General features: G+C 48.0%; 1 protein-coding gene, 1 long non-coding RNA gene and 1 other non-coding gene across 10 annotated transcripts in view; 1 reads left to right on the top strand and 2 right to left on the bottom strand.

Annotated features, from left to right (window-relative positions):
• Nucleotides 1-771: 771 nt before the first annotated feature.
• Nucleotides 772-9,800, bottom strand: part of CHD4 (chromodomain helicase DNA binding protein 4) — a 30,118-nt gene continuing 21,089 nt past the window's right edge. For 3 of the 8 annotated variants that reach the window (XM_033867121.2, XM_033867126.2, XM_033867124.2), the window contains exons 26-40: nucleotides 9,290-9,470; nucleotides 9,119-9,205; nucleotides 8,939-9,027; nucleotides 8,701-8,834; nucleotides 8,227-8,371; nucleotides 7,948-8,113; nucleotides 7,588-7,685; nucleotides 7,349-7,478; nucleotides 7,031-7,102; nucleotides 6,572-6,709; nucleotides 6,208-6,316; nucleotides 5,960-6,092; nucleotides 2,481-2,679; nucleotides 1,573-1,736; nucleotides 772-1,390 (exon numbers count right to left, since the gene is read on the bottom strand). In XM_033867121.2, the coding sequence (XP_033723012.1) occupies nucleotides 1,373-1,390; nucleotides 1,573-1,736; nucleotides 2,481-2,679; nucleotides 5,960-6,092; nucleotides 6,208-6,316; nucleotides 6,572-6,709; nucleotides 7,031-7,102; nucleotides 7,349-7,478; nucleotides 7,588-7,685; nucleotides 7,948-8,113; nucleotides 8,227-8,371; nucleotides 8,701-8,834; nucleotides 8,939-9,027; nucleotides 9,119-9,205; nucleotides 9,290-9,470 (1,863 nt within the window). In that variant the 3' untranslated portion in view covers nucleotides 772-1,372. Of the gene's footprint in view, nucleotides 1,391-1,572; nucleotides 1,737-2,480; nucleotides 2,680-5,959; nucleotides 6,122-6,207; nucleotides 6,317-6,571; nucleotides 6,710-7,030; nucleotides 7,103-7,348; nucleotides 7,479-7,587; nucleotides 7,686-7,947; nucleotides 8,114-8,226; nucleotides 8,372-8,700; nucleotides 8,835-8,938; nucleotides 9,028-9,118; nucleotides 9,471-9,800 lie in introns of those variants that run through there. The other 5 variants (XM_033867122.2, XM_033867125.2, XM_033867123.2 and 2 more) reach the window with 4 other exon arrangements.
• LOC117314299 (uncharacterized) lies at nucleotides 1,329-9,638 on the top strand. Its single transcript, XR_004529055.2, has 2 exons — nucleotides 1,329-1,464; nucleotides 6,716-9,638. It is a non-coding gene; the product is annotated as an uncharacterized lncRNA (long non-coding RNA).
• Nucleotides 7,769-7,908, bottom strand: LOC117314371 (small Cajal body-specific RNA 11). The gene has a single exon (XR_004529116.1).

Here is a 9,800-nt window from a genome sequence, read left to right as displayed (position 1 = left end):
GCTGGGGGGCCGTGCGGCCGGGCACGATTCTCGGGCGGACCGCTCTGCTTTCCCCCCGGCCGGAGAAGGTGGTGCACCCAAGGCGTTTTCGGCTTCCCCGCCCTCCCCTCCGGGCATGGGCCTTTCGCCTCACTGCAGATTTGTCGGAAATACTGTACCCGAAAGCAGCCCCTTCCCCTCGAACGGAGGCGCCAGAGCCGGGCCCTCCTCCGCCCGACGTCGCCTCAAGATCGGGGGACCCCACGCCTGCGACGCGGAAACCCTCTTCCTTAACCCCAGACCCCGCGCTCCCCCTCAGATAACGGTCCTCTCTGCCCAGGTTCCCGTCTTGGAGGTCGGGAGGAAGGCATCTCGCGTCCTGACTTCATTCACGCAAGTTAACAGAAAAACCGACTTCAGCCTTTCTTCAAATAGACAGCAAGGTGGTGCTTAGCTGTTAAAACTCTTCCAGCCCTTCGTTGGTTTTGTTTTCCCAACTCTGCGAGGAAGACCCCTTCATTTTATACGCGCGACGTCCACAGCCCGGAGAAGTCTGCTTCCGCACCCTCGCGGATCCAGGAGGCCGCGGTGTGGGCTGTGAACCCGGCGGCTCCGGTGGCCCCGCTGTGCACAGGTGGGCTTGTCAGCACACAGCACGTGCACAGTGGGAACTCGGCTCTTTCGTGAAATCTCAGGACACAAGGAAACCCTTCGTCTCCAAACACACGTCCCAAGGCTCCCATACAGAAACATTCATCCACCTGCACCTACACCCACACTGAACGAGAGCACTAAAATACAAGGAAAATTTTATTTTCAATTTTCGTCAAGAAATTTGCTGTGGTTTTTTATGCTTTTGGTTCTTTTTTTTTTTTTTTTTTTCCACTTTATTTAATTCTAGCCACTCAGGGGCTGGAGCCGCTGGGTTCCTGGTATTAAAAAGATGCCAACAGAGGTAGCTGTGTCTCACCCAGGGGCCCGGCCCACTGTGAATACCCCCCAAAAAAGGAGAAAAAACACAAAATAAACCAACAAAATAAAACCAAAAGGAGGAAGAAATTCTGATCATTTTCTTCAAGCCTGTTGGGAACCCGCAACAGTTTGTGTGTAACAGACGTTACAGTGGGGAGAAGCCAGGGCCCGGAAGGCCAGCCCGCCAGCTCCCCGCAGATGGCGCCGGCGCTACTGCTGCCATGTCTCTCCAGCAGGAAGGGCACCACTGCCCCTCACTCCCTCCCCTCCCCCAGTGCTCAGCGGGGCTGTTCCTCTACAACTTGGAAGATGGGGCAGAAGGAAGGAGAGGGTCTCTCAGGCCCCCAGGGGAGAAGCTGGGCAAGGGAAAGTGAGGAAGGTCACTGCTCAGCGGTGGAGATGGTATCATCAATCTGGATCTTCACTGCTGCTGGGCTACCTATAGGAAGAGAAAGCCAAGGGAGTCAGAATTCCAGACTCCAGGAACCCACCTGATCCCAAGGGAACTCACTGGTAAGCCAGCCCCACCTGCCCAGTATGTAAAGCTAGGGACAGACAGCAGAGTTAAAGTTCTAGAATGGCTCTGTTGGAAGAGCTGGCCAGACGAAAATGGTCCTATACCTGCTGTGGAGGTGGTTCAGGTGCCCGGTTTGCCAGGCGACTGAGAATATTACGCTCTGACATCTGTAGCCTCACAGCAACTGGGGGAATTCGGGCAATAGTAGCTGGGAGTCGAGTCACATCGGCTTTCATGTCACTCAGCAGTTCTTCTAGCTGTTTCAGAACTGCAGGGGCAAGAAAAAGAGGCGGTGAGCCATGGTAGTCAAGACCGAGGTCCATCTTTCCCATTAAGTGGACCCCCCACACACACCCATTACTTCTCAATGACCAAGTGACTGATGTGCCGGAGTACTGTCTTTTGTCACTGAGTCACCTGACCTGGCTCCACCACACTCAAATTCCTGTCCCTCATATTCCAGTTCCAACTGTCCATGATTCTGTGCTTTCTAAAGCCAACTGTCCCTTGATCCCTATTGTCTCTATTTCCTCCACTTCTTCAATAGCTATTCCTATTGTTTCCTCTTCTCACTATCTTTCCTCTGCACCTTTGGAGCTGTCTCCCTCTTCCTTTATAACAGCTTTCTTTTCCTTATTTCACCCTCCATCCCCCTTACAATGTCTTAACTTTAATTAAAAACAGAATGTTGAAAGCAGTCTAGAATTTGACAAGATCTTCAATCACCTTGTTACCTCTAAACTATCCCAGATCACACTATATTATTCTGCTTTGCTTTCCACCTCCAAGAACTGGAATACATTCAAGAGTTAAAAAGCAAAGAACTACTGTCCTTGACCGTCTCTAAGATGTTAGCTTCCTAAGAAGGAACGCAAGGATCCCCAGCACACCCTAAGCTCCCAGACAAAGAAAGGGGCTCCAAAAAAGGCTCAGACCTGAGAAGTAGGTGTGTGTCGGGGAGGGGCAGAGGAGGAAGGAGGCCAAGTCCACAGGAGGCAGGGGAGCCACTGGCTACCTTTGTGCAGGACCGCATTTGCTGGCTTGTTTCCCGCCATCGACTCCTTGGACAGGTGCTGATGACTCTCTGCCAAACACTCCACCTCAGCAAAGCGGGTGTTCAGGGCCATGGAAGGGTGAGAGGGGTCCTCTGACATGTTCAGGTAAGCCGCCCGACGCAGCTGCTCCTCAATCACCAGGGCTTGTTCTAAGAGCTGGACAAGAGAGAAACAGGAGATGGCAGCTGGCCTGACCCTCACTTTGCTCATTTCTCACGGGCCTCTCAGAACCCACACCTGGCCAGTTCAACATTCCATTGCCTTTTTCACCCCACTTTGAAGGTCTGTGTTTTTAAAGCTCTTTACCCTTTATTGATTCACTCTTATACAAAAATGATAAATCCTCAATTTAGAAAATACAGAATGTATAAAGAATTAAAATCACAATTCCACCTCTGAGAGCTACTGTTAACATTTTGAGGTTTTCTGTTACATGTTTTTTACAAAATTAAGATTCTATATACGTATTTATATTGTATCAACTCAAAGTTACATAGTAAGGCTCTTCCCTTGTTATTAGCTGCTCTTTATAAAAGATGACGTTTTTTTCCCCCATTCTTTTTCAAATTCTTTTCCCGTTTAGGTTATTACAGAATACAGATGACTTAATGGTTGCATGGCAGTCCATCTACCCTATCAAGTTGTTTTACTCTCTAAAATTATTCCTGTTGTTTCTTTTCTTTCATCTCTATATCTCACTCCCATTCCTTTCCTTCCTCAATAGGCAACCCTTCTAATATACCTACTGTGTGTCTTTTTGTGGGTTTTCTTGAAGACAGTATTGTTTCATGTGCACATTTCTCATTTACAGAATGTTTTTCTGTACATTATAAAATGCTTTTTCATTTCCCCACTACATACCTTTTTTAAAGGTCCATTTATGTTACAAAACGTGTATTTTGTTGTTTCTTAATGCTCGGTGATGTGAATCCACATTTTACCTACCCACACTCCCAATGTCAAACATCTAGGTTGCCTCCAGGCCCCACCACCAAAAATCATAATGCAACGAACACTTGCACATGTCACCTGATGGAGCTGTGTAAAACGGCCTTTGAAATACATTTCAAGGGACAGAATGTTGATTCATGACTTATGAGACTTATTTTACTCAAGTATCCACTGGTTCTTAAAAAGAATGAATCCACTAGGGGTCAGGAAAAAGGACAGTATGAGAATGGACAGTTGTTTCTTCCAGAAGACCTGGCTCCAATTCAGGCCTAACTTATCCCCAAACAGACCAAGCACCTCCTTTCAATCTATATACCACCCTGTCTCCTTCACCAACTCCCCTCCCTCTTGCCCCAAACTATGAGCTTTCTCCAGGATCAGCATTCTCCCAAGCGCTCTCTCCCCTCCTGGCATCAGCCAGCACCTCTGTGCAAATGAGTTGGTGCTTTTCAAACACGCATCTCAAGCACTGATTGTTCTGATCCCACTCGTGCGTGGTTGATCACTTTTATCCCACTTGTTTAACGGTGGTGGGAGTACTGGGAGGATATTTACTTGTGAAAAACACCAAATGACTTGTCTAAAATTGAACTTAACTTTTTTCTACAAACTGCTCCCTCTCCTCACTTCCCTGATCTGCCAATAGTAATTTAACTTTCTCCGTGACTCAGACTCAAAACTTCAGTTATTTTTGGAGTCTCATTCCTTTGTATCTCAAATTCAATAAAGTAACTCAGGGGTCAGCAAACTATGGCCTGTGGGCCAAATCTGGGCCACTGCCTGTTTTTGGATGGCCCAAGAGCTAAGAATGGGTTCTTCATTTTTAAATGGTTGAAAAAAAATCAAAATAATAGCTTATAAAGCTTCATAAAAATTATAGGAAGTTCAAATTTTAGTGTCGATAAAAAAAGTTTTACTGGAACATATTCATACTTATCACCTGTGGCTGCTTGCCCACTATGACAGAGCTGAGTATCAGTGTCTCACAAAGCTTGAATTACTCTGGCCCCTTAATAGTTTGCTGACCCCTACAGTAAATCAGTAAATCCTGTAAATTCCTTGGTGTTTCATTCCCTTTATCTTTTATTTATTTATTTATTTATTTATTTATTGTTTTAGTCTTTATTTATTTGGCTGCACCGGGTCTTCGTTGCAGCACGCTGGATCTTAGTTGTGGCACGGGGGATCTAGTTCCCTGACCAGGGATCAAACCCGGGCCCCCTGCACTGGGAGTGCAGTCTTAACCACTGGACCACCAGGGAGGTCCCTCGTTCCCTTTATCTTATCCTTCTCATTTTCCACAACCAGCATCACAGACGAGCCCTTACTACCTCATGACTATTGATAGTTCTGTAATCTCATGAATGTTCTGTTTCAGTTTCCCTTGGCTGTATCAAAACCCTTCACAAACCCTCAATGGCTGCCCATGAACTATAAGGTAAAGTCCAAACTCTCTTATCTGGTGCCAAAAACCTACCTACCGACCTCCAGCCTTACTTCTCTCTCCAACGTACCTCCCACCATCACCAACACAAGTGTCTTCTACACCCCACCTGGACTATCTGCTGTTTCCAAACACCATAAGCTCTACAGGCTCTGTCTTTGCCTAACCTAATTCTTTTGATCAAAGGGCCTTCCGTTTCTATCCGGCAATCTCTATTACATTCACCGAAACTTCATTCCAATGCCATCTTCTCCCTGGAGCATTTGTGAGCTCTCCCCACATTCCCTCTGGAGAACTTTCTTAAGGATTTAGCAGTCTCCCTCGCAACACACAGAATGACATTCATTTGACCACAATCTGCCTCCACGTTAAACTGAGAGCTCCTTGAGAACAGGCACCAGGCCTGTCCCTGGCCCACCCATTCCCTAGCACGTGATATTTGAAGGTTTATTAGTGTACATTTCTTATTCCCCCAATTATACTCAGCGTTAAGATCCACGTGTCTCATCTCCATGGTATCCCATTATGATGGTCTGCACACAAGGTGCCCTTAATATGCATTTGCTGAATCCCTGAGGAAAACTCCCCTTCAGTCCTGGGCGTATCAGCCCTAGTGATTCTGAAAATGGAGCTCTACCCCTTGGCGTCTACCCCACCCTTCATCCACACAGACCCAGAAAAAAGTACCACCAGCCCACTGGCAGCCCTGCCTCCTCAGAGATCCAATTCAGTCCCACCTCTGTATCTTTCCTGAACACTCCAGCCTACCGTGTTCCCCCAGCACACCCACTGCACTGGGCTGTGTCATGCATCAGGCACAGTCATCTTCAGCCCTTAACCAACTGGTTAACCTTCAGGTCTGTATGTGTTGATCTCTAATATTTAAGATACTTGGGAGCAAAGCCTTTCACAGAATACAAAGCGAAGTGCACAGGAGAACACAATAATCAACGTGGCTGAATGAGCAGACTCCCTCCTTTAGTCCCTTCTGCACTTTAAAGGCTGCCACGTCAACGCTGTATTCCTCCTCGTCCTGCTCACCTTGAACCTTCGGGCTAGAAACTTATTCTTGATCTCTAAGAAATTGCCACGGTTCATTTCACCCTTGAAAGGCTCATTGAGGATAGCATAGCGTGGGTCATTCTGGATGTCCTGCCACCGGGCATAGCCATGGCTATTGGAAAATTAATTGCTCAGGAAAAACGAAACAAGGAAATTAAGAACTTCAAAACTGTGGACCCTCAGAAACCTTCACCAAGGACCTCAGCCCCAACTCAGGCAAAGGATACTTTATGATGCCAGCCAGCAGCCAGTAGTCATGCCGTCGGTGCCAGATCTCATAAGTCTTCTTGGTGACTGTGGCTGCCCGCTCCTCATTCTGCCAGAGGGAGTGCAACTCTGAAGAGGAATTTAGGGAAGGTTGGGGAGAAAAAGAAAGGCAAACATCTGTGAGAATTCAAAAAGCTATTTATTCCTGATTCCCTGATACCAACTTAATATGCCTCTGGCTTTCTAACATGGACCCCAGAAGGGTGTGCAGTCAGCCTGGCATTCTCTCTAGGAGAGGTAAAGTCTCTGTACCCTGGTTTCTGACAAGAACCCTGGTTTCACCTCGAATTCATCTAACCCCAAGTGGGCCCCTCTTTTTCATACCAGTAAAACCGCCATCTGCAATGTTGAACATGAAACGCTGTTTAATATTTTTCTTCTGCTTCTCATCATTCAGGTCCTTGGGGGTCTCTCCATTCTGAAGCATCACCTCTTTTTTCTCTTCTTCTTCTTTCTTCTCCTCTACAGGACATGCAGAAGAAAAATGTCAGCTCCAGACAGAAGCCAGCACCATAGCCCTTACCCATACATAGCACCATACGCTACAAGATACCCAGCCACCTCCACCCTTCTCCACAGAAGTGTTCTTAAACCCAGGAACAGGTGCCACTGGCCCACCGACAGCCACATGTGGGGAGAGGTGGAGTCTTTTAGCTTGGGATAAAATGATTATATGGGTATGGATGGGGGAACCTGGGGGTGGACGGGTGTCCAAGAGATAAAGTCCTTCCTTTCAGCTTTAGAGTCCTTTTAAAAGCACAGTCAGCTTCTCCAAACACCCACCTTTGTCCTCCACCACAATGGGAATCAGATCGACTGCTGACTTCTCCTCCACCTTCTCCACATCAGCAATACCTGGGAGAACAGATGGCACTGAGAGCATGTCTAAGGAAGCGTATTCTCTGTTCTACACTATATCCTGAACCTAAATCATGATGAAAGTCATAAAAGATGTCTTGAGAGAGAAAAAGCCCACAGTTTAAAATCAAGGGTACAAGATTCTTCCGTGTGTCACGTCCTCTGGACTTCCCTCCAGCCGGGCTGCAAGCCCAAGAGCAACTGTGGTTCACAGGGGTCTGCTGTGTGTGAAAATGTACATGCCTTTGGGATCTGTCTCCACTGGTTCCTCTGTTCTCTCCTTGACCTCTGCCTTTTCCACTTTCTCCTCTCCCTCGGGAGGCTCAACAAGGACTTTTTCATCCTCTGAGGCAGGGGCAGGGGGCTGTGTACACTTCAAAGGAAAGAAGAAAGAAGCTGAAGCAGACAGGCCAGCACCCGAGAGGAAGAACAGGCTTATCCATCTGCCTTTGGTGCGGCATCCAGTCACCCCCGTCTCTTACCTCAACAGTGGCTTCAGGGGCTGCAGATTTCACTTCCTTTTCTCCTTCTGCACTGTCTTCTTCTTTGAGGCTATTTTCCTCTATTTTTATCCCATCCTCTGCACACCAATAATAGACATTCATTAGGAGGAAGGTCCCAGATCAGAGAGAAGGTCACACCTTCTCAGTTTGTCTCATCTTAACTGTCCTCTCGTGCCTTTAAGAGCCAGCCCTATTCTTAGGACAGCCCTCCTAAACTGAGAGGGAGATTGCTGTGTGTCCTGCCAGACTCCCCTGTTAGAACTGAGTACAGGGAAACAGAAAAAGCAAAGGCCAGGACAAGAAGAAAAGGATAGAAAACAACAGTCCAGGCAGACTTACCAGCAGGTGGGGCAGGTGCAGGAGTATTGGGTTGTGTGTCCCCTGGAGTGGAGGGTGTGGGAGTCTTTGGGGAAGGTGACCCTGGCTGTGACATTTTCTTGTTTTCCTCTACTTCCGCAAGTTCGGGCATGCTCCAGCGCCCATTAACATGTTCAAACTCCTGAACCTGCAGCAATGGGACAAGATGCTGAAGACCCAATTCCATCTAGGTTCCTTTCCTGCTGGCTCTCCAGTTTCACCTAGAAACCCCTGAACGATGGAGGGAGGTTCAGGGCTCACCTTCTTGCGAATCAAGGACATGACACCAATCCTAGTAAGGACATGCTGGCGAGACAGGCCTTCTCGGGGTACACCATCAGCAAAGGTCTCGGCCCCGTCTGCTCCTGGCTCACATAAATGCCGCATAAAAAGAGAGACGTAAGCCCTGTAGTAAACAAATAGAGAAATGGGTCAAACAGCAATCATGCCAACTCCTAGATCAGATTCTTTCCCACCCGCAGTCAGGCATCAACTATGGCTCCATCTGAGGTAAAGCCCACCATCGTGCTGAAAGCTGGTCTCCAGACCCCACACCATGTGCCAGGTCCTCTTCCAGGGAAGCGAGGAGTACAAGGAACCCTATTACTAACAGCTTCCCTTGCCAACGTCAGCAGAGGAGACAGCCGATGTCCTGCACAGCCTGCACTAGTACTGTGGAGTGACCAGAGACTAAAAGCCCTTGCTCTACATCAGTCATTCCAGCTCTCAACTTACTTGAACTCCTTCTCTGACTTGCCTCGCAGATCTCTCACAAGCCACTGGGTGGTAAAAGCGTCCTGAGGTGGCATCCCATACCGCATAATCGCATTGAGAAAGGCTTTTCGCTGACGAGCATTAAAGCCAAGAACCTGGGGGGAGAAGGAACCTAGGTGAGAGAAGGAGTAGACCTTACTCCACCAAAGACCCGACAGCAGCACTCACCCAGCCTTCCCTAGAACGCAACGGTACTTACTTCAATATTCCCACCAACACGGGCCAACAGAGGAGGCAATGGCTTATCTTTATCATTCCGCAGGCCCTTGCGACTGGGCCTGCGGGGAGCTGCGAGAAGAAAAGGATGCGTGAGCGACACCGATAGGGATATTAGACAAGGCAATATTTTAAAAATCCAGCAGAAAGGCATAGCCCTCACCTTCTGAACGTTCATCAAAGTCTTCATCACCTTCCTCTGAGGCCACTGAATAATCGGACTGGTTGTCGGACTGGTCGTCCTGCCAATCTGGAGGGAGAGAGGGCAGATGAGCGGGGCCCACTGCTCTAGTGGAACGGCCCATGGGTTGGGGGCGGGGCCGGCCACACACACCTCGGTCCTCCTGGGAGCCATCATTGTAGTTGACCTGTTTACGGATTCTTTTTCCTTTGCCCAGATTGCGGGCCAGATCTTCTTGCTGCTGCTCATAATGGTGCCGCAGCAATTTCTCCCAGTAGTCAGGATCCACACTTTCTTCCTGTTTTATGATTTCCCGTTCTACCTCCTCTTCCTCCTGGGACAGAGGGAGGGCCAGGACTCAGGGGTGCTGAAGTCGGCACCACCAGCTACCCCTGGTCCTCATAGTCCCCATTCTGCTATAGCTCCTTCTCATGACTGGACTCTGAAATACTTGGTGAGCCTGCTTGGACCTAAGAGCTTAAAAGAAATTTAATTGACAAGACATGGTTGGTTCCTCGTGGTTATGTTTAGATTAGCAGTCAAAATAACTAAAGAAAAATATAGGATGGAGTTGTTATCACAAGAGAAGAATGAAGAGGCAGTATGTTTTCTTTTAACTCCTTTTGCTGATGCATGTACAGTTGCGAGACAGTAAAATGGAGAC

Source organism: Tursiops truncatus, chromosome 11 (assembly GCF_011762595.2).
Source record: "Tursiops truncatus isolate mTurTru1 chromosome 11, mTurTru1.mat.Y, whole genome shotgun sequence".
Classification (NCBI taxonomy): Eukaryota; Metazoa; Chordata; class Mammalia; order Artiodactyla; family Delphinidae; genus Tursiops; species Tursiops truncatus.
Note: the sequence above shows the minus strand (reverse complement) of the source record. Positions and strands in the feature narration are given on the sequence as shown.